Consider the following 25241-nt stretch of genomic DNA (forward strand, 5'->3'; position numbering starts at 1 on the left):
GATGGGTTCACAGCTGAATTCTACCAGACATACAAAGAGGAGCTGGTGCCATTTCTTCTGAAACTATTCCAAACAATACAAAAAGAGGGAATTCTTCCCAAATCATTTTATGACACCAACATCATCCTGATTCCAAAACCTGGCAGAGACTCAACAAGAAAAGAAAACTACAGGCCAATATCCATGATGAACATAGATGCAAAAATCTTCAATAAAATACTGACAAGCCAATTGCAACAGCACATCAAAAAGCTTATCCACCATGATCAAGTAGGCTTCATCCCGGGGATGCAAGGCTGGTTCAACATACGCAAGTCTATAAATGTAATTCACCACATAAACAGAACCAAAGACAAAAACCACATGATTATCTCAATTGATGCAGAGAAGGCCTTTGACAAAATTCAACAGCCCTTTATGCTAAAAACACTCAATAAGCTAGGTATCGATGGAACGTATCTCAAAACAATAAAAGCTATTTATGACAAACCAACAGCCAATATCATACTGAATGGGCAAAAACTGGAAGCATTCTCCTTGAAATGTGGCACCAGACAAGGATGCCCGCTCTCACCACTGCTATTCAATATAGTATTAGAAGTTCCAGCCAGAGCAATCGGGCAAGAAAATGAAATAAAGGGCATTCAAATAGGAAAGGAGGAAGTCAAATTGTCTCTATTTGCAGACGACATGATTGTATATCTAGAAGACTCCATCGTCTCAGCCCCAAACCTCCTGAAACTGATAAGCAAGTTCAGCAAAGTTTCAGGATACAAAATCAATGTGCAAAAATCACATGCATTCCTATACACCAATAACAGACTTAAAAAGAGCCAAATCAAGAACAAACTTCCATTCACAATTGCCACAAAGAGAATAAAATACCTAGGAATACAACTAACAAGGAATGTAAAGGACCTCTTCAAGGAGAACTACAAGCCACTGCTCAATGAAATAAGACAGGACAAAAACAGATGGAGAAACATTCCATGTTCATGGTTAGGAAGAATCAATATCATGAAAATGGCCATACTGCCCAAAGTAATTTACAGATTCAATGCTATCCCCATCAAGCTACCAATGACCTTCTTCGCAGAACTGGAAAAAACCACCTTAAACTTCATATGGAACCAAAAGAGAGCCCGCATAGCCAAGTCAATTCTAAGCAAAAAGAACAAAGCGGGAGGCATCACACTACCAGACTTCAAACTATACTACAAGGCTACAGCAATCAAAACAGCATGGTACTGGTACCAAAACAGAGATATAGACCAATGGAACAGAACAGAGGTCTCAGAGGCAACACAACATATCTACAACCATCTGATCTTTGACAAACCAGACAAAAACAAGCAATGGGGAAAGGATTCCCTGTTCAATAAATGGTGTTGGGAAAGCTGGCTAGCCATGTGCAGAAAGCAGAAACTGGACCCCTTCCTGACACCTTACACTAAAATTAACTCCCGATGGATTGAAGACTTAAACATAAGACCTAACACCATAAAAACCCTAGAAGAAAATCTAGGCAAAACCATTCAGGACGTAGGTGTAGGCAAGGACTTCATGGCCAAAACACCAAAAGCATTGACAACAAAAGCCAAAATAGACAAATGGGACCTCAGCAAACTCCACAGCTTCTGCACAGCAAAAGAAACAGTCATTAGAGTGAATCGGCAACCAACAGATTGGGAAAAAATTTTTGCAGTTTACCCATCTGACAAAGGGCTGATATCCAAAATTTACAAAGAACTAAAGCAGATCTACAAGAAAAAAACTAACAAGCCCATTCAAAAGTGGGCAAAGGATATGAACAGACACTTTACTAAAGAAGACATACGTGAGGCCAACAAACATATGAAAAAATGCTCATCATCACTGGTCATCAGAGAAATGCAAATCAAAACTACATTGAGATGCCATCTCACGCCGGTTAGAATGGCGATCATTAAAAAATCTGGAGACAACAGATGCTGGAGAGGATGTGGAGAAATAGGAACACTTTTGCATTGTTGGTGGGAGTGTAAATTAGTTCAACCATTGTGGAAGACAGTGTGGCGACTCCTCAAGGACCTAGAAATAGAAATTCCATTTGACCCAGCAATCCCATTACTGAGTATATATCCAAAGGATTACAAATCGTTCTACTATAAGAACACGTGTACACGAATGTTCATTGCAGCACTGTTTACAATAGCAAAGGCCTGGAACCAACCCAAATGCCCATCGACGACAGACTGGATAGGGAAAATGTGGCACATATACACCATGGAATATTATGCAGCCATCAAAAACGATGAGTTTGGGTCCTTTGTAGGGACATGGATGAACCTGGAAACCATCATTCTCAGCAATCTGACAGAAGAGCAGAAAATCAAACACCGCATGTTCTCACTCATAGGCGGGTGTTGAACAATGAGAACACATAGACACAGGGAGGGGAGCACTACACACTGGGGTCAGTTGGGGGGCAATAGGGGAGGGACGGTGGGGGGTGGGAAGCTGGAGAGAGATAGCAAGGGGAGAAATGCCAGATGTAGGTGATGGAGAGGAAGGCAGCAAATCACACTGCCACGTGTGTTCCTATGCAACAATTTTGCATGTTCTTCACATGTACCCCAAAACCTAAAATGCAATAAAATAAATAAATGGGAAAAAAAAAATAAAGATTCCTTTTAGTGTTTCTAACTGAAAGTTTTAAAAAAAAAGTTTAATTACTATGTTATTTAGTACATACTATAAAAATAGCATATTTGAAACATTAAAAAAAGTATGGAGAATAATATAAACAACATTAACGTAACAACCGACTAGGTTTAAAAAAACACTCACATTAAGCCGTATTTAATTCATTTTTATTTTTCAAAAAAAATGAATTTGTAACTAGTATTGCCCCATACAATAATCTACCTTTGTTATTCCCTGAAAATAATCAGTATATACAATTTGGTGTTTATCTTTCTGGTCCATGTTTTAATACTGTATATGTATGTAGTATATAAATATACAATGTACATATATGTGTATACTGTATATGTAGTACATATACACATGTATTTGTCTATGTATGTGTGTAGTTATGTGTAACAATGTTTTTATGAATGTGTATGTCCACATATACATCTGCAAAACATATAGTATCATTTTATGATTTCTAAAAATTTTAAACTTTTAGAAATTATATCATAGTATAGATACTATTATTCAACTTCTTTTAAATCAACTTTTGCTTTTTAAGTATTTCCATTTTGATAAGTTTAGATCTTGTTTATGCATGTTAAATGTAGTAGCATATCACATTATATTAATATATCACAATGTATTTTTATTAATTGCTAATAGACGTTTAGATTGCTTCTAATTGTTTACTATTAACAAACTGCATATATCCTGTTTCAATACCTTACAAAAATTAACTCAAGATGGATTAAAGACTTAAACGTAAGACCTAAAACCATAAAAACCCTAGAAGAAAACCTAGGTAATACCATTCAGGACATAGGCATGGGCAAAGACTTCATGACTAAAATATCAAAAGCAATGGCAATGAAAGCCAAAATTGACAAATGTGATCTAATTAAACTAAAGAGCTTCTGTACAACAAAAGAAGCTTTCATCAGAGTGAACAGGCAACCTACAGAATGGGAGAAATTTTTGCAATCTACCCATCTGATAAAAGGCTAACATCCTGAATCTACAAAGAATTTAAACAAATTTACAAGAAAAAAAGCAAACAGCCCCCTCAAAAAGTGGGCAAAGGATATGAACAGACACTTCTCAAAAGAAGACATTTACGCAGCCAACAAACACATGTAAAAAAAGCTTGTCATCACTGGTCATTAGAGAAATGCGGATCAAAACCACATTGAGATACCATCTCATGCCAGTTAGAATGACAATCATTAAAAAATCAGGAGACAACAGATACTGGAAAGGATGGGGAAAAATAGGAATGCTTTTACACTGCTGGTGGGAGTATAAATTAGTTCAACCATTGTGGAAGACAGTGTGGTGATTCCTTAAGGATCTAGAACCAGAAATACCATTTGACCCAGCAATCCCACGGCCGGGTATATAGCCAAAGGATTGCAAATCATTCTACTATAAAGACACATGCACATGTATGTTTATTGAGGCACTGTTCACAATAGCAAATACTTGGAACCAATCCAAATGCCCATCAACGATAGACTGGATAAAGAAAATGTGGCACATATACACTATGGAATTCTACGCAGCCACAAAAAAGGATGAGTTCGTGTCCTTTGCAGGGGCATAGATGAAGCTGGAAACCATCATTCTCATCAAACTAACACAAGAACAGGATACCAAAGACCACATGTTCTCACTCATAAGTGGGAACTGAACAATGAGAACACATGGACAGAAGAGGGGAACATCACACACCGGGGCCTGTCAGGGGGTTGGGGTTTTGGGGAGGGACAGCATTAGGAGAAATACCTAATGGATATGATGTTTGATGGGTGCAGCAAACCACCATGGCACGTGTATAACCTATGTTACAAACCTGCACATTCTGCACATGTACCCCAGAGCTTAAAGTGTACTGTAAAAAAAAATTTTAATTATAAGAATCTCTTTAAGAGTAAAATTTTTCTCTCATGAGTTTTTATGTTTCTTAGATAAAATTACAAATATTGGAAAATGTATTACCAAATTTAAAAACTTTTTATATCTGAAGATAACTTTACCTGTAACATTCCTACATTTGATTATGTATCATTCCTTTCTTCAGAACAAAGTTACTTAAGAAGTAACTAATCTACACTGAAAAATAACTGTTCTAAAGAGTGAAATACTTTCCAGACTAAGCAAACCCTTTGTATCAGTTTCCTGTCACTCAAAATACATTTTATTATTTAGTCATTAGCATTCAATTCAAATGTTCAAACTCAACATTGTTAAGATTATTTTCCCTAAAGAAATAGCGTTATAAAATAGAATGAGTTTGTGTGACAAAACTGACTTAAGAAAGTAACTTTGATATCTTTTAACAGAGAAGTCAAATGATTACAACACTCAAGATTTTTCTATATAATTCTTTAAGAAAAATTTAAAATAACATATATATAGTACCTAAAGTATGTGGAAACAAGTTATAGTAGTAAATAAATTTAGAATAATATATGCATGGTCTCAAAAAATAAATATCTATGTATATGGACTCATGCCTGAAAACAACCTAAGGGATAAACATTGAAAGTTAATCTCAAGAGCTACAAAATAAAATTCCAAAATATACTTGCCATTTATTCAAGTGAAATATTTGCCTATGGAGGATACAAAGAATCTTGTTGACTTTATAGCAAAATACAAATTAGATTACAAATAAAAAAATATAAAAGCTGGAATGCAGATAAAACCCAGATGTCCATCAATGGCTGAATAAACAAAATGTGTTCTATACATAAGATGGAATATTATTCAGCCTTAAAAAGGAAGGAACTTCTGGCACATGGTTCAATGCTGATAAATCTTAAAGAAATAGTAAATGAGCTCTCGGCCTTAGCGCCATTTTTCTTGGAAACCTCTGCGCCATGAGAGCCAAGTGGAGGAAGAAACAAATGTGCAGGCTGAAGCGCAAAAGAAGAAAGATGAGGTAGAGGTCCAAGTAAACCACTAGCTTGTTGCACCGTGGAGGCCACAGGAGCAGAAACATGGAATGCCAAACGCTGGGGATGCGGGTACAAGTTGTGGGACTGCATGTTACTGTCTAGAGCTTGTCTCAATGGATCTAGAACTTCATCGCCATCTGATCGCCGATAACCTCTGAGACCCACCTTGCTCATAACCAAAACTGCCCATGTTGGTCCTTTGCCCTGGACCTGTGACATTCTGTAAATGAAATAATCCAGATACAAAAAGACAAATAGTATGTGATTCCAATTAAATGAGGCTCCTAGAATAGGCAAATCCACAGAGACAAAAAACAGAAAGAGACAGGGGCTATGGGAAGTAGCAAACGAGAAATTAACAATTAAGGGGTACTGGGTATCAATATGAGAAGATGAAAAGGTTTTGAAGATAGTGGTGGCAAAGGTAGTAACAATGTGAATATAGTTAATGCTACTGAGCTATTTATCTAAAAATGATCAAAATTGTAAATTTTATGTCAAGTCTACTTTCTACCTCTATATAGATAGATAGATAGATAGATAGATATATACATAGATATTGAAAACAGTTATTCAGACAATCCCTTCTATATAAATGTTCATAGCAGCACTATTTAGAATAGCTAAAATGTGGAAGGAATCCAAATGTCCACCAAGGGATTAATGGAGAAACAAACTGTGGTATACATATACAAAAGGATAGTATTCAGCCATAAAAAAGTAATGAATTTCTGATACATGCTTCAACATAGATGAATCTTGAACACATTAAACACATTATGCTAAGTAAAAGCAGCCAGATGCAAAGGTCACATATTGTATGATTCTACTTATATGAAATATTCAAAATAGGTAAATCCATAGAAACATAAAGCAGATTAGCAGCTGCCAGCAATTTTAAGAAGGGACAAATGGGGAGATAGTGACTGGCTGCTTAATGGGTATGGGGTCTCCTTCAGTGCTGATGAAAATGCTTTTGAATTAAAGGTCACTGCTATACAACATTGTGAAGGCATTAAATGCCACTGAATTGTATTCTTTAAAATACAACTAGTATGAAATTTATATATAATTAATGGTTACCTTAAAATACATTTGTTTTCAAAATATGTCATCATTGGCATATTTTTTTGCTAAGCATTTTATTTCTACTTCAGAGAAATACAGTTTCTAAAATCTTCATTTCTACATACCAAAAAAATTACATTCTAGCTCGAGAAGACTGGGAGTCTTACTTTGCAGAAGAAAAAAAAATTCCTGAACTTTCCGAGGATAATATTTTGGTTTTAGCTACTTGAGTAATTATTGTTGATTTTTATAGGATATTCTTTAAAACTATGGCCTACATATATTTAATATTTAACCCAAAAGAGAAGAAGAACTCTAATCTGAGCTATGCCACTGATCTGTAGCTTATAATTTATCATTAAGGAAAAAGGATAAAAAAATCATTGAAATAAAGAAGATATATCTACTTATAATATATGGGGTAAAATTTACTACTTCTATAAAATAAAATTGAAGTTTTTGGATTATGAATTCAAAACCCCTTTACTACTGACTCCAGCTCAACTGCCTTCATTGACAAATGTATTAACCAGAATTCTCGGTATCAATTAAGAAAACATTAGTGATTCTGTGCAATTACTTTTTATGCTCATGCTTATTTTTAGATATGAAAAGGAAAAGCAGAAATTCTAAAAAAAAGAAAAAGGGGGGGGTGCCTAATATTCAAGTGTGTTATATAATAAATTTAGATTTGTTCAAAAAGCAATGGAAAGATACTAAAAGTTTTTAAACAAATGAGGGACATTCTCAAAACTATATTTTAAAAGATAATTTAAAAGCACTGCTGAAAAGAGATTTGAAGGGAGAAGAGTGGATGCAGATATTTATGAATTTACCCTAGTTGACTAGGGAAGGAATGGTGGTGGTATGGATAAGGGCATTAATACTGAGGATGGAAAGAAATAAGATATATCCTAGCAATGTTTGTGATGCGAAATATTAAGACTTAGTATGGAATTCAATGAGGAGGTCAGAAAAAAATAATAAGTAAACTTATAACACCCTAGCTTTCCGATTTGAATAAACTGATAGATTATAATATCATTTATTAAGATTTAGAATAATAAGAGTAAATCTGGAGATCCTAAATTTGGCTTCAAACATGTTGAATCTCAGTGAGACATCCAAAAGGAGATGTTGTGTAGACATTTGGATATGCTTAGTTGCAGTTCAGAAAGAGGTCTATGCTAGAAATACAGGTTTGAAAGTCAACTGGCAGGAAATGACTGAAATCATAGGATAATAGATGAGATTGTCATAGGCCAATATATAAATGAAGTACAGAGAATGCCTATCACAAAGTCCAAAAATACAGCAACAGTAAACATCTGATTTCAGGGGGAAAACATGGCAAAGGAGAACGTGGCCAGAGGTACAGAAATAAAATCAGAAGAAACGGTGCCAGAATGTTGAAGAAAAAAATTGTTTCAAAGAGAGTGTGACCAGCTTTTTCAAATACTGGTGAGAATTTGAACAAGATAAGTATCCATTAGTTACCTCCTGGTTATTGAACAACTCACCTAGATTTTTCTGTCCTTGATTTAATTATCCTTAACAAATCCGAGTCTAAAATATTGATTGCTATGAACTTAATTATGTTATCTCAAAATCCATATGTGACATATCTGACATGTATCACATATATCAATCAGCTATAACTGAGTTCATACATCAGATTTGAACTCAGCTGAAACTCTAACCCCTAATGTGATGACAGTTGGAGATGTGGACTTTGAGAAGCAATTAGGGATAGAAAGGGGTCCTCATGATGGGCTGAATGGCTTTTAAGATAAGAAAGAGAAAGACCTCTTCTGAAATGTGATAATACACTGAGAAGGCAGCCATCTACAAGCCAGAGAAGACAGCTCCTCATCAGGATCCTAATCCATCATCACCATGATCCTGAATTTCTCAGCCTCCAACTACAAGAAGTACATGTCTGTTAAGTCACCCAGTCTATGGAATTTTGTAACATCATCAAGAGATTTGCTTTAGCGCTTTTCCCACTCACAAGCAGAATAGAGCTTTCCCTGCTTTATGTCCCTACTATTCTCTTATTGCTTTTAATCATGCTTTTGCTTGTCTTATCTGCTAAGGTACGATGACTTGATAAAAGGGCCAGCGTATTATTTCTCTTTGTTTACCTGTGCCTAGAAAAGTACCCAGCTAAAGCATTTCACATAGGCTACAGATTAGGAGAGAATGACCTACTACTAAACCACTATACATTCTGATTTATTTAGCCAAGGACACAGAAAACACACGATGAATGTCAGCACACCCAGGATTCCTAGCGAGAATATGCCGCTGTGGTTGACAATGTGTAATATATAATTTGCTGGATTAGAAAAGCTTAATTTTCTGCTGCAGTTGAGCACCTTATTATAGTTTTATATCACCATTCTGAAAGAATATACACAAATATTTTTTACTAATACTTTCACTTGGGAGAATGTTAACATATGTTAGACTTTGTTGGCTACTCCATCTAATTTAGCATTGGTAATTACCAACTTCAACTGAGTGAGAAAGCTGAGTAAGCCTGCTGGCATTTCTGAAAGCTAGCTGCTTACTAACTAGCTTCCAAAGAGTAGTTTCACCTTACTAGCAAATAGTAGATACTCCTCTTTAAATTAAGCCTTCCTAGAACTTGAAACTATTAATCTTTACTGTATGTTCAGCCCCTAGTTAGTGCCTGGCTCTGAATTATATTGTTTAAATATTGAATGAATACATGAACATATGAATACTCATTAAATACTGAAGGAACCAATTTATCAGTTCATAGATTACTAAGTTATTGGCCTTTTTATTAAAATATGGTTATAATAAATATATATGATATTATAGATATAAATATAAATGAAATATTATAGGAACTATATTCCATGTAAGTTGTTTCAAGTTCTCAGGTTTTTATACCATAGCAGCAACTAATATTTCTTACCATATTCAATGGTAGAAACACTATAATCTCAGTCAGTGATAGCATTATATTTTTAACCGTATTTTATAAATTGATATAGAGTTGCCATACAATGTTTTATTAAAGTCTTAAAAAGTTAACTTTTAAGATTGGATTTGAAAGTACTATTTAAATTCAGTTTAAAAGTAGTATTATGAGTATATCTTTTTTGTAGATTCTAAACTTACAATTAAAATCTTACGTTGCTACAGAAAAAGGGATAAATCTTATTACTTTAATAGTTAAGACTGAGTATGAAACTAGATATTAATGAATGAATCAAAAATAAGACTTCCTGGCCCATAGTAAAATAAGCTGAAACTTGTTTCCCAACAAGGAGTACATGTATTTATCTCTATTCCTACCGCTAATTAAATATAAAAACCCAGAAAATAATAATAAAACAAACATGAGACTTTGAAAGGCAGGGAAAAGAAGAAGGATAGAATAGGGAGCTCAGGAGTAGAGGAACGACATTAGAGAAGTGACTCACAAGGGTGAGTTCCTTGAGTTTTCTTCTTTTTTCCTACATACCCCAAACTAGATACTAGAGAAACTCACAACCTAGAGGTGCCAATGAATACAAACAAAAAATGCTTCAAGGAAAGCATACTCTCTCTAGCCAAAAGACCAGGAAAGGGGAGGACCAATAAAACAAAAACCCTGCTCACCATGCCCACCCTACTCCAGCCATAATCACTGGGGGGTGAAAAACAAAACAAAATCAGCCATGCTCTGTCAATGAAAGCAGACTGAGAGCTGGGTGCAGTGGGTCACGCATGTAATCCGAGCACTTTGGGAGGGCAAGGCAGGTGGATCACTTGAGGTCAGGAGTTTGAGACCAGCCTGGCCCACATGGTGAAACCCCATCTTTACTGAAAATACAAAAATTAGCCAGGCGTGGTGGCAGGCACTTGTAATTCCAGCTACTCAGCAGCCTGAGGCAGGAGAATCACTTGAACTCAGGAGGCAGAGGCTGCAGTGAGCCAAAATCACCAGAGCGAGAATCCATCTCAAAAAAAATAGGAAAAAAAAAAAAAAAAAAAAAGCAGAGTGAGAAGCCTATACTTTCACCAACACTAAGCAGTAATACCTTCACACTCCCTCAATGCAATATTAGCAGAGGAAAACTTAGGAGGTAAAAGGGAGGAGTAAGATTCCCGCCTTTTCCTAGTAGTAATGAGGTGACCTTCTCCCTCAGGCATGATATCATCAGAGGCCTGTTAAAAGAAAAGATTTAAAGAAGATCCAGAGTCTCAAAATATAATACAGATAGTCACTGACTTACAATGGTTCTCCTTATGATTTTTCAACTTTATGATGGTGTAAAACTGTTGCAATTTTAATGTACTTCAAATTTTGAATTCCGATCTTTTCCCATGCTGGTAATATCTGATGTATGAGATACTCAGTACGTTATTATAAAATTGGTTTTGTATTAGATAATTTTGTCCAATTGTAAACTAATGTAAGTGTTCTTAGTATTTTAAGGTAGTCTAGAGTAAGCTATGATACACATTGAATGTAGTTTACATGCATTCAATGCATTTTCTTTTTCTTTTTTTTTTCTTTTTTCTGTTTTTTTGGTGACAGAGCCTCACTCTGTCACCCATGCCCAGGATGAATTGCAACAGCATAATATCTGCTCACTACAGCCTCCGCCTTCTGGGTTCAAGTGATTCTCCTGTCTCAGCCTCCAGGGTAGCTGGGATTACAGGTATGTGCCACCACACCTGCTAATCTTTGTATTTATAGTAGAGACAAGGTTTCACCATGTTTTCTGGGCTGGTCTCAAACCCCTGACCTCAAGTGATCCACTTGCCTCAGCCTCCCAAAGTGATGAAATTATAGGCATGAGCCACTGCGTCTGGCCACAGTTTCAACCTATGACATTTTCAACTTATGATGGATTTATCAGGACATAACCCTATGGTATGTTGAGAAGTATCTGTAGTCCAAATGACCAGGAGACAATTTAAAAAAATCATTCATCATACCAAGTACAAGGAAAATCTATAATCAAAGGTAGAAATTATACTCAAAGGATGCCACTACCATGATATAACACGTATGTCAAAATTACTTGACAAGAACTTTAAAGCAGCCATGATTAAAATGCTCCAGTGAACCATTAAATAACACTCTTAAAATAAATAGAAACTCTAAGCAAATAAAGAAGAATTTTACATAAAGAGCCCAATAGAAATTTTGGAACTAAAAAATTATAAAGCCAAAATAAAAAACTTGCTGCATAAGCTCATGAGAGAAGAGACAATCAGTAAACTTAAAGACACAATAGAAATTACTAAATCTGAATAACAGAGATAAAATAGGCTGAAAGGCTGAAAAATAAATTGAAGAAACCCTCAGTGACTTGTAGGGCAATAATAAAAGATCTAGCATTCATGTCTTTAGAGTCATCGAAGGAAAACAAATGTAGGGTTTAAAAAGGATTTAAAGAACTGATGACAAAAATTTCCCAAATTTGACCAAAGTCACAAACCTAGGGATTCAAGAAACAGAAACCCAAATAGCATAAAGCCAAATAAAGCTATGCCAAGACATGTTATGATCAGACTTCTGACAAGTAAAGAAAAAGGAAAAATGATTGAAAGCAAGTAAACAGAATGATGCATTACCTATGGTGAAACAATGATTCAACAGTGCATTTTGCATCAGAAACAAGAGTCCAAAAACAGGCAGAAAATTTTTCAAGTGCTGAAGAAAAAAATTGCTAAGCTATAATTCTACATACAATGAAAATATCATTTAGTAGTCATATGGTTTTTCTGTGTCCCCACCCAAATCTCATCTTGAATTGTAATCCCCATAATCCCTGTGTGTTCAGGGAGAGACCTGGTGGGAGGTGATTGGATCATGGGGGCAGTTTCCCCCACACTGTTCTAGTGCTAATGACATCTGATGGTTTTATGTGGGGCTCTTCTCCCTTCACTCCTCACTCTTCTCTCTCCTGCCCCTGTGTGAAGAAGGTCCTTGCTTCCCCTTCACCTTCCACCATGATTGTAAGTTTCCTGAGGCCTCCCCAGCCATGTGGAACTATGAGTCAATTAAATCTCTTTCCTTTATAAATTATCCAGTCTTAAGTATTTCTTTATAGTAGTCTGAAAACAGAATAATACAGGTAATGAAGGAGAAATCAAGACATTTTAAAAGAAAACAGAGAATTGTTTGCCAGCTAACCTATTCTAGTAATTATAAAGGAAGTTTTTTAAAATGAAAGAAAATTATAAAAGAAACTTGGAAGGTTACCAATAAGGACAGTAGAAAAAGGATAAATAATATCTCTACTATATTTACCCATACATAAATTATTTATCTCTCATGGATAAACTTATGGGTAAACATAATAGACTACCCATGTTTTGTGGTTTAAAATTATGTTTGAGAGTCGAGGCAAAACCTATCACATCATGTGATGAGGTTCTCATTGTAATTAGAGAAAATATTGAGATAACTGTATTACAAGGGGGAAGGGTAAAGGTATGTAAATGAAACGAAGGTTTATAGATTCCTCTTAAACTAATAAAATGTTCATACCAGTAGATTGTAATAAGGTATGTATTATAATACCAAGAGCAAACAATAAAAAAAAAACTATTCAAAGAGATACAGTCAAAAACTCTATAGAAAAATTAAAATGAAATTCTAAAAAAAAGCGTAAGTAACCCATATGAAGGAAGTAAATGGGAAACAGAGGAAACAAACAGAAAATAATAAATAACAAAAAATAAATAATAACGGCAGACTTAGCTCTAACTATCAATAATGCAAGATATAACATCAGCATGCAAAATATTCATACACTAGCAATGTAAAATTTTAAAAGGATACGGTTTGAAACTGGATTTCATAAAAATTAAAAACTTTGCCATTCAAAAGACATAGGTAGGAGAATGAAAGGGCAATTTACGGAATTCAATGCAACTCTTGGGCATTTCTCATAAAGAATAAAAGCGTTACGTTCACACAAAAATCTCTGAATAGCAGCTCTATTCATAATTGCAAAAAGTAGAAAAAAAATGTTCTTCAGTAGATGGATAAAGTAGTTCATCCATAATATGGAGTATCATTTAGCAATAAAAAGGAACACATTAGATTAACCAATCCAAATGAATCTCAAAGACATTATGCTGAAAGAAGCCAGTCTCAGAAAGTTACAGCCTATATGATTCTATGCATATGACAGTCTGAAAAAGGCAAAGCTACAGGGAAGGAGAACAAATCAGATGTTATGGTAGTGGGAGGATTTGACTACAAAAGGGCAGGATGAGGACATTTTTTGAGATGATAGACCTATTTTATTTTGTATACTAACTGTGGTGGTAGCTACTCAAATTTATATATATGTTATAAACTCATGAAACTGCACATTAAAAATTCAATGTACTACATACAACTTTAAAAATTTTTTCTCCTTAGAACAAATTTCAATGACTGTACCAGTGATATTTAATGTCTTATTGTTTTATCATGACACTTTTTAACATTAGTTTTTAACATTTTTGACATTTATTTTTAACATCACATTTCATTAAGAATGTTTAATACTAAATATGTTTCCAAGCAAGTTCCCTGAGAGTAGAAAGTCTGCCTGGTGTTCTCATTTCATTCATCCAGCAGAGTGACTGTCACTGAGCAGAGTGACTGTCACACAGCACTCAAACACATTTGTTACCTAAATAAATGTTTCACAAAATAATGCAACCTTTCTCTGAAAATTTCACATTAAAATTTATTCAGTTCTTTTAAAAAAATTTCATTACTGTTACTAAATTAAGACTTAACTGAAAAATGACTATTTCACAAATTGCTATCACATTAATGAATATCAACATATTTCAGGGAAAAGTTCCACACTTTAATAATGACTCAGCATTTAATTCAAAGAGCTATTTGTAAAGTGCAAATACTGCTGAGTGTACAGATCAGGATTCTGAGTTCTCTAATTTTAAAAAGTCCTCATTACTTTTTCTTTAGTTCTATTTCACTAGTGAATAAAATAAACTCCAAATGAACCACTTACAGGTAATCCTTCCCAAATTTTCTTGAATAGTTGATTCAGTCTCTCAACTAATTTACTTTGTTCAAAATTATTTTCTTTTTTGGAGACAGAAACGTCATTAAAGATCATCAGATAAAGCACTGATACATTTACAACATGGATGAACTTTGAAAATGTTACGCTAAGTGAAAGAAGGTAGTCTAGGACCACATATTAAATGATTCCATTTATATGAAATGTCTAGAATAGGCAAATCTATAAACACAAGAAGAAGACTGGTAGTTTCCTAGGGCTAGGCAGAATGGATGGGAGAGTTGGGGAATGATAGCAAAGTTGTGTGGGCTTTTGTTGGAGAGAGTAGGGGGATGATAAAAATGTTCTAAAATTGATTGTGATAATGAATAGTGCAACTCTGAATATACCACTGAATTATATACTTTATATGAGTGAATTGTATGACTTGTGAGTTACATTTCAATAAAGCTACTGAAATTATCAGAAAATGCCTCTGGGACAGATCTGAGTCCATAAAACAGTTTTCAAGATAAGAGACTTCATTGTAGAATCAAATATTTAGAACTAATAGAGTATACTGCACTTTAAGAGGTAAATGGGAGTATATAAGATTTAAATCTCATATGGTCTGGATATTTCCTTAAAAGTTTATCATTACATAGAAAAGGCTGTAAACAAAAGTTATACATGTTATCATATAGTATACAAAACAAGCTTCTCATTTACAGCTAAGAAAATTTAGTGACATTTAATTACATTATGTCATACAAGGTTAAATTCTAACAATCTAAAAGACATCTAGGCTTTTAAAAACTCTATGCCTGAGTGTCAGAAATTAACTCTAAATGAAGTAATAGTTAAGTAGTAGAAGAGGTTAATCATATTGGTCTAACCCCTTTTAGTCTTAAAAAAAAAAAAAAAAGTGTTCTTTCTTTGCCAGGCTGAATATAATAGCCTGTGAATTATAAGATCAAGTGACCAACTGTATGTTTTCTAAAATATGAGTATCCTTCATCAAGTTTTATACTTAGGGCAGCTAAAAGACCTACGTGGAAAAATCAGCAGTAAGCCCAAAGGACAGGCAGTGCACAGCAAGAAAGAAGGCAATTCCCTCGTGTCTTTTGCAGGTCACTACCAAGGACCATGTTAGCAGATCCACACCAGACCCTTAACAGGCAGTTCTGCTGCTACCAGTAATTAGCTTGGACAGCTCCGGCTCCAAGAGTAGCAGCAAGGCTACACCATAATGAGCTCAGCTGGGATTAGCAGGACAGGGCAGGGAACCAAGAGAGCTCAGGCATTCTGCATTGCGTATGTATCTAGGAGATCAAACAAGGATGGCTGGCTAGGTTATCCCCTCTCCACCTCATTCCAAAAATGAAGCACGGCAGTGTCTAAAACACAGGCTAATGAAGAGCGACACCTCCAACAGATGAGAGCCACACTAATTAACACAATCCCTAGATCATATTATACAGTTTCTGTTAGAGCTAGCAACTGTGCAACTTGTTATTGTATAATACATATATATTTTTAAAAGCTAGTCTTTTTTTCTTTACTTTCATTGGCAAAAATCAGATTATTTCATTTTCAAATTTTATAAAGTGTTTCTTTAATGGCCTTTAATCCACAAAAAATTTCTCCCAAATATTTTATCTAAGTCCATATTGTTAAAAATGAAACTCACTTTTGAATCATTAGCTCCTGGTTTTCCCTTTTGAAATATGCCAGTTCATTCCACACAGCATCAGAGTCTTCTTGTCTAAGTTGCTGGGGATCTGCTCTCTTTATTTTTCTGATTTCAGTCCTATTTTTAAAACAAAGTTGCTTTTCCATTAACATGTCCGAATTGCAATAAAAATTACTTTATACATTTCTTAACATTTAAAACTATCTATTGACCAAATTTCTACTCGAGTTGACCAATTATTGGATGAATTTCCTGAAACTTAAACACGTAGAAATCAAAACCCTCTATCATAATTTTTGAAGCTTATTTGCTACTATGGAGAGGAAACTTTTAAGCAGATGCATGATAGCCTAAGGTCTATTGCTCTTGTTCAGTCTTGTGGTAATAAAAATAGACAATGTAGAATTTCAGTGGTTCCCCCCAACCCAAAAAATCTATAAGCAAACAACTCATCTAGAATTTGCTGCTAACCAATATGAATGTGGTATACATGCCTTTATCTTTAAAAAAATCTATTACCAGTGAATATGTCAGAAAGTAGATTTCACTCTTCTAGTGATTAGTTAAAAGTTAGATGAACAGAGAATAAATGTAAGACAAACTGCTTTATCACTGCTTTACTGACAAGGGATATGAAACACTTCCACTCATCAAACAAAAAAATCAGATGTGACAATTATCTATAAGTGATGCCAAATGCCCTTTACATTTTCATTTTCTGAACATAAAACAAACTCTTCATTTTTATTTTGCAAAAGTGCTTTACTGGCCAATTTAGAAACAGGATTTCTCTACAGAACAGACCAGTGTGTATCATCAACATTGCCCTAAAGGATCCATCTCAAAAGATGAGACGGTAGTAGATTTTCTGTACTCATTCAGTCCTTTGCCCTCTGTTGATACTGTTAACAGGGGAGCCACTTACGACTAACCAAGATATGAACACCTGTTCAAAGCAATTGAACTGAGACCGCCAATTCATTCGGATAAGCTGGAGAACAAACTGATGGATAGTAAAGATCTTCAAATTGCATACTAGGTTGAAATAGTTTTAAAATAGTTAACTATATATGTGAATTTCATATTTCTCTAGTCTTTCCATTAAAATTTAAATACTGTTGGGGTTATAAACATTTTAACAGCTGTATTTTATTAATTTAAAAGCAATTTTTTCAATCACATGGATATTAACCATTTTTGCTTTAAACTACATACTTTTACTAAGTTATTCCATTGATATTACAAATGTGTACAATAATTCATAATTATTGACTGCTAATATCTGCAAATGTAAGGAAAGTCTATAGTTATTACCAACACATTTCTGTTTTCATTTGTTATAGTCTCCATTTAAAATTTCACAATAAAGATTTCACTACCAAATAATTTCTTTAAAACCAAACAAAAGCCATTAAGACACCTATATAATGCTACTCCATTCCATTTAATATTTAGGGAAATGCCTTTATGAGCTATGTAACTCACATGCCACTGCCTTCTTCCCACTGTTTTAATTGCTCTTTTACTGCTCTGTAGTTGGTCTGTAACATCTGTAGCCTTTCCTTGCGTTTTTCATGGGCATCTCTTAGCTCATCATTTTCTTGGTTCTGTAGAACACAAAAAAGCAAGTATATATAAGTTTGAAGAAAATATTAATATAATGTTTCAAATAAAAGGTTACCCATCTAAATATGAAATTTGAAAGAAAACAGTGTGTAAACATGAAAAAATCTGTAATATGTATTTAAGCAGAAAAAAGAATTCTTCTAGTCAGAGAATACATTTGCTTCATAAATTCAACTCAATGTATTTTTTAAGCTGATCACATAATTTGAAAATTTTACCATTAAGATAGTTTCATTCATTTACCTGTTAATTAATATATGTTCATAAGCCTATCTTACATATTTTTAATTGTTTTCTTTTTCAGCATAAAGTTTTTTCTATACATAAACCACGATTATTTTGTTAAAGTGCAAATATAATTAGTATAAGAACATTAATCAGAGTAAGAACAATTCTTTAGCACAAGAATTAATAATTAAAATGTAGTAAGGCACAAAGATTACATATAAGAAAGACAATGAGACTGAACCTATGTTAGAAGGAGCATAGTTTAACCTTCTGGGATTGTACCATGAAGAACTGGAATGAGAAAGCTAGGCTTACTACTCTTAAAGAGATTATAAAACAAGCCATCCAAACATTACTTTGTTGTGTCAACACCTAACTTAAACAATTGTAATCAACTACTTCTTTTTTACTTTTATTTTTTTGAAAACAGGGCTTCCCTGTGTGGCCTAGGCTAGGCTAGAGTTCTTATCTCACTGCAGTCTTAAACTCCTGTCTCAGGCAATCTTTCCATGTCAGCCTTCCAAGTAGTTAGCACTACAGGCGTGCAGCACCACACCCAGCTAAGTTTTTAATTTTATTTTTGTGGAGACAGTCTCACTATGTTGCCCAGGCTGGTCTCAAACTCCTGGTATCAAATGATCCTCTGTCTCAGCCTCCCAAAATGCTGCAATTACAGGTATATACCACCATGTGTGGCATGGTTGACTACTTCTAAATGTATATAGCACATGAGATCAACTATCATTTTAAGATAAACATAAAATGAACTTATAAAGACAAAATTCTTAGTCCTCAGAAAACACGCACATGACTATAAATGGTGTTTCTCAAAGTAAAATAAGTAACTTCTTGAGTTTCTTTCCTCATGAGAATTTCAAATATTTTAATATGAACAGACACTCAAAAGAAGACATTTATGTGGCCAAAAAATACATGAAAAAAAGCTTATCATCACTGGTCATTGGAGAAACGCAAATCAAAACCACAATGAGATACCATCTCATGCTAGTTAGAATGCCGATCATAATAAACTCAGAAAACAACGGATACTGGAGAGGTTGTGGAGAAATAAGAACGCTTTTACACTGTTGTTGGGAGTGTAAATTAGTTCAACCATTGTGGAAGACAGTGTGGTGATTCCTCAAGGATCTAGAACCAGAAATACCATTTGACCCAATAATCCCATTACTGAGTATATATCCAAAGGATTATAAATCATTCTACTATAAAGACACATGCATATGTATGTTTATTGAGGCACTGTTCCCAATAGCAAAAACTTGGAACCAACCCAAATGCCCATCAATGACAGAATGGATAAAGAAAATGTGGTACATATATACCATGGAATACTATGCAGCCATAAAGAGGAATGAGTTCATGTCCTTTGCAGGGACATGGATGAAGCTAGAAACCATCATTCTCACCCAACTAACATAAGAACAGAAAACCAAACACCACATGTTCTCACTCATAAGTGGGAGTTGAACAATGAGAACATATGGACACAGGGAGGAGAACATCACACACCAGGCCTGTCAAGGGGCGGGGAGGTAAGGGAAAGATAACATTTTGGGAGAAATACCTAATGTAGGTGATAGGTTGATGCATGCAGCAAAACACCACGGCACGTGTAAACCTATGTAACAAACCTGCATGTTCTGCACGTGTATCCCAGAACTTAAAGTATAATTTACAAAAATGGTTTTACAGATGAGCTTCCTGCTTTAAGTTTACTTGCTTCTTAATTTATTATATGTAACAATAGGGTATTTACATAATTCTTATAAAATTATTAAAATCTAAACAATTAAAAATAAAACTCAACTAGATATCATTTGCAAATCATTGGATAGACATACTTTATAAGAATAATTCTTTTAAAACACAGTTTTATCCAAAGATTCATGCTTTGGGAATGCTGTTGTCAAAGTGTAAATCATGCATTAAATTAGTTCTAGAGACTATTGTTCTTTTATCCTACTTCAGCAATAGACAGTACAATTTTATAAAAATATAAATCTAAGATAGATAGATGTAGTTCAAAGAAAAACATTTCTTCATTTTAAAACTGCCAGAATACATCCAGCTGAAGCCATCCATCAAAAGTTGGATATCTTAAAGGAAATATTTTTCAAAATATCTAAATGCTTTCTTTATAACCTTCTAACAAACACAGGTTAACTGTAGTTTGGATTATGATCCAAATTTTGACATATAATAGGCAAAGGCAAAATAATAGTACTTTATTTGGGAAATATTACCACCAAAGATCTTATAACAAATCAAGTGTATGGATTGAAAAATGTATTTTATACCACTAATTAATACATTTTCCTACAGGATACACACAAAAATATTCCACTGGCAGCTACTCAATGAAATCAAATCATAAAACATTTACTAAGTACTTTCTTTGGAGTTTGCATTTAAACTAGCTAAACTAGAGGCTCTAACTTCTTTTTTTTTTTTTTTTTTTTTTTTTGAGACAGAGACTCACTGGAGGACAGTGGCGGCATCTCAGCTTACTGCAACCTCTGCCTCCTGGGTTCAAGTGATTCTCACACCTCAGCCTTCTGAGTAGCTGGGATTACAGGCGTGCAGCACTACACCTGGCTAATTTTCTTGTGTATTTTCAGTGGAGACAGGGTTTTGCCATGTTGACCAGTCTAGTCTCTAACTCATGGCCTCAAGTTATCCACCTATGTTGGCCTCCCAATTTCCTAGGATTATAGGCCTGAGTCATCGTGCCTAGCAAGGCTCTTTCTGTGTATAAACAAGTATGAATGAATGAAACATTAGGAAATAGAAAAAAGGAAAAATTGTATCAACTGACTTTTTCCTCAAAGATCTTTGCAATTCTAATTCTAAATTCATAAAAACATAATTAATTTTTTATCTAATCTTCTGGTTTGGACAAAGGCTTCTTAATGAGAATAAGGCAAACCAAAAGCATAAACACTGTTCATAAAGCAGTGGCTGAATCTTCAGAAAATAAAAGCAAGGTTTCAAAGAAGTCAAAAAAAAAAAAAAGCCAAAAACCTTTTATAAAATACCAAGGATTCCATTACAGATGTTTAATTTCAGCAGAATGTATAAAGTTGATGTGTACCAGGCCATTGAAAAATAAAAGACATATAGCTTGTATTCAAAAGACATACTAATATTATTAAACAACATTGAAAAGTACTAATAGAATCAAGTTGCCAAATGCATGAAAGTCAATAAAACAGAAATTCACCACATTAGTCAAGATTATTGTGGATTTCATAAAGCTCTGATGCACTGGTTTCCAAATTATACTTTATAAGTTGTTAGAGCACTACATTAATCAAGTCAGGATCAAGGGTGGGATTTTTATACAAATAGCTTCCATTTCTTCCATTTCTACTGGCTGTTTGTTATAGCACTGGTCACCTATCTTGAAAACACAAAAAACTAACCATAAATGTAAGCTCAGCAAGATACTGTGTTAATATTTATACACAATTCATAACAAGAATCCTTTAATGTGCATAACTTAACTGTTGATAGAACAAAAAGCATCATTTCAAAGTATCAAAGTGTATGTTCCATGGGCTACTCCTGAAACTTACTTGTCCCTCTCATTCTTCAATACACCTTGGTAATCAACTTGGGACCCTAAAGCTACCTACTGTGCCGTGGAGCATGTCTTTTGTCTTTATTTCAGCATTTCCAACAGTATTTTTCATGCAAAAAGTCTTTTGGTTAATATTAACAGGTATAACATAACCAACCAAATCAGGGAAAAGATGTGTCTATGCCTTTCTATAGATTCACAACTCATGAGTCTGTTAAAGGCTCACAAAAAAAGAGAAACTTTTAATCCACTGTTTAAAATAATCATTTGAGCATGGAATATTTTTATCTATCACACTCCCATGCTTCTGCCAGAGCAGTGTTCCATATAACACCAAAGGCCATGACAAAAATTCAACATGCAGTAAGTAATGGTCTACAAAAGGAGCACTAAGATCAACAAACGTATCTTAAAAACTATAAGACACATTTTATGGGTTAAATTGTGCCCCACCACCCCCATCTAAAAGTATCTTGAAGTCCTAGTCCCCAATATCTCACAATGTGATTTTATTTGGAGATAGGATCTTTGCAGAAGTAATCATGTTAAAATGAGGTCATTAGACAGGCCCTCATCCAACAGGACTGATACACTTATAAAAACAGAAATATAGACAAAGGAAGAGAGATGCACAGAGGGAAGACAATGTGAAGACACAAGGACAATGCTATCTATAAGGCAAGGAATACCTGAGGCTCCCAGAAACTAAGAGAGGAATGGAACAGATTCTCCCTCACAGTCCTCAGGACCCAACTCTGCTGACACCTTCATCTTGAACTTCACTATCCTCCATCACTTTGAGACAATAAATGTGTACTGTTCTAAGCCACCTAGCTATGGACCTTTGTTACAGCAGCCCTAGGAAATATTACTAACTACTACTTTATACCCACCTGTGCTTTAGTAATAGCAATAAGTATAACCATAGCATAAAAAGGAGAGTTGGAATGAAGTCTTCGGTCTTCACTAAATGGGATATTTATTCTTACTAGAGTAAAGTCAATTACTCTGGGGTCCATTATTCTCTTTGGAATTGCTTTACTCTACAGGTTCTGTTTACCTACTTCTTTTGCTAAATGTTCTTGATTATGGCACCTTTTTATAGCTCCTTTAAAATAAATAATCCTTTCCTACTAAATGATATAATACAAGAAAAGTATTTGCTCCCATTTTTTTCCTCATCTTGAAAATCTGCTAAAAGACATATATTTGAAATTCATGATTATCATCAATTGACTTAAACTATGAATATAAAAAATAAAAAAAGAAATTTTGTGGAAAAAAAGAACTTTACTCTGAACATAAACTTGGGATCACATCACAGAAAGCTGCTGTCATAAAAAAAGAATGAGGAAATAAATTAATATAATCCTTCTGAGACATTTTCTGAAACAAGGAATTCAAGAAGTGGATGGAAAGATAACAGATCTAAAAATATCTTTGAATTGTTCTTCTTCCTGCCAAAAATAACAAACTGTCAGTCTTACAGATTTCTTGAGGTAAACAGGTAGAGATCTGCTACTACTGAATGACATATGTGACAGTTAATTTTATGTGTCAACTTGACTGCCCAAATACATATTTGGTTAACTATATTTCTAGGTGTGTCTGTGAGGATGTTTCTGGATGAGATTAATATTTTAATCAGTAAACTAAATAAAGTAGATTGCTTACTCCAATGTGGATGGAAGTCATTTAATCTGTTGAAAGCCTGAATAGAATAAAAGCTGAATAAGAAACATTCCTTCCTCTCTGCCTGCCTTCGAGCTGGGACATCCATCTTCTCTTGTCTTCTGATTTCAACTTACCTTATACCATCAGTTTTCCTGGTTCTAGAGTCTTTGGGCTCAAACCGGAACTATACCATCAGCTCTCCTGGATCTCTAGCTCACAGACTGAGGATCTTTTTATTTTTTAATTTTAGAATCAGGGAGGATATGTGCAGGTTTGTTACAAGGGTATATTGCAGGATGCTGAGGTTTGGGCTTCTATTGATCCCATCATCCAGATGGTGAACACAGTACTCAATAAGAAGGTTATAGCCCTTGCTCCCCTCCTTTTGTAGTTTCTAAGTGTCTACTGTTCCCCTCTTTATGTCCATGTGCACTCAGGATTTAGCCCCCAATTATAAATGAGAACACATGATATTTAGTTTTCTGTTTCTACATTAGTTCACATAGGACAATGGCGTCCAGCTGCACTCTTGTTGCTGCAAAGTACAGGATGTCATTCTTTCTTATGCTGCATAGCATTCCCTGAGCAACTGTAGAGCTTATTCTTCTGAGCCTCCAAAATAATGTAAACCAATTCCTTATACAAAATCTCATAACGTAATGTAATTTACTATAAGGAATCATACAAATATAGTAAAGAATTGTTCCATGTGCATGTACATGTATGTGTTTCTGTGTGTGTGTGTATTCTACTGGTTCTGTTTCTATGGAGAATCCAGGAAACAAATTTCAAGAATGATGAAAAAAGCCTGGGTGCAGTGGCTCACGCCTGTAATCCCAGCACTTTGGGAGGCTGAGGCAGGAGAATCACTGGAGGTCAGGAGTTCAAGACCAGCTTGGCCAACATGGTGAAACCCCATCTCTACTAAAAATACAAAAATTAGCTGCAAATGGTAGCACACGCCTGTAATCCCAGCTACTCAGGGGGCTGAAGCAGGAGAATCACTTGAACCTGGGAGGCAGAGGTTGCAGTGAGCTGAGATGGTGCCTGTACTCTAGCCTTGGTGACAGAGTAAGACTGGTCTCAAGAAAAAATATATATATGCAAAAGGAGGAAGATGACAGACTGGCTCCCTAAAAATGCTCATAATATCCTGTGCTTAACCACATATTTACACTTAACACAAGATTCTAACTACTTACTTACCATATCATCTTAACTAGAGAAAGAGTCTTGAAGGATAGCAACTCAACATGTCTCCTGTTATACAAGTGACTACTAAGATGCTTGGCTAATTGCAATGCTCAGTAATTGCTACTGAGGAAACGAATGAGAGAATGACTTAGGTGTTTATCTAAGTTCCACATAAATTTCAAGTAGGCTAAAAGCTAGGTGGGGTCATCTGGACATTTTATTTTTGGTAGAAACAGTAGATTTTCTTGTTTTAGAATAGTTTCATTTAGAAATGTTTCATGTTTTAGAATAGTTTAACTCTGCATAAACATAAATTAAAGCAATGTTTAATGGAAAGGTAGACTAAAATTATTAATCATAGCTTATTGGTAACTGTACTCCTAAACCCTATTTTGTTTTAGAACACACATAATCTAAACCAAACCTTTTTCTCCTTAAGAGTAATCTGTATTATACGACAAAGTATCCGAGCTTTAAATGTACTAAATTCTAATAACGTGTAAAGCACTGGACTTACAAAATGT

At 34.6% G+C, this 25241-nt stretch overlaps 1 protein-coding gene across 10 annotated transcripts in view; it reads right to left on the bottom strand.

Annotated features, from left to right (window-relative positions):
* The window catches only part of CNTLN (centlein), a 337157-nt gene that overhangs the window by 148970 nt on the left and 162946 nt on the right, over positions 1–25241 (bottom strand). For all 10 annotated transcript variants that reach the window (XM_032300118.1, XM_032300117.1, XM_032300115.1 and 7 more), the window contains 2 exons: positions 17880–18001; positions 16392–16511 (listed from right to left, as the gene is read on the bottom strand). In XM_032300118.1, the coding sequence (XP_032156009.1) occupies positions 16392–16511; positions 17880–18001 (242 nt within the window). The remainder of the gene's footprint in view (positions 1–16391; positions 16512–17879; positions 18002–25241) is intronic.

The sequence above is a fragment of the Sapajus apella genome, unplaced genomic scaffold, assembly GCF_009761245.1.
Source record: "Sapajus apella isolate SASKATOON/1434 unplaced genomic scaffold, GSC_monkey_1.0 scaffold42, whole genome shotgun sequence".
Classification (NCBI taxonomy): Eukaryota; Metazoa; Chordata; class Mammalia; order Primates; family Cebidae; genus Sapajus; species Sapajus apella.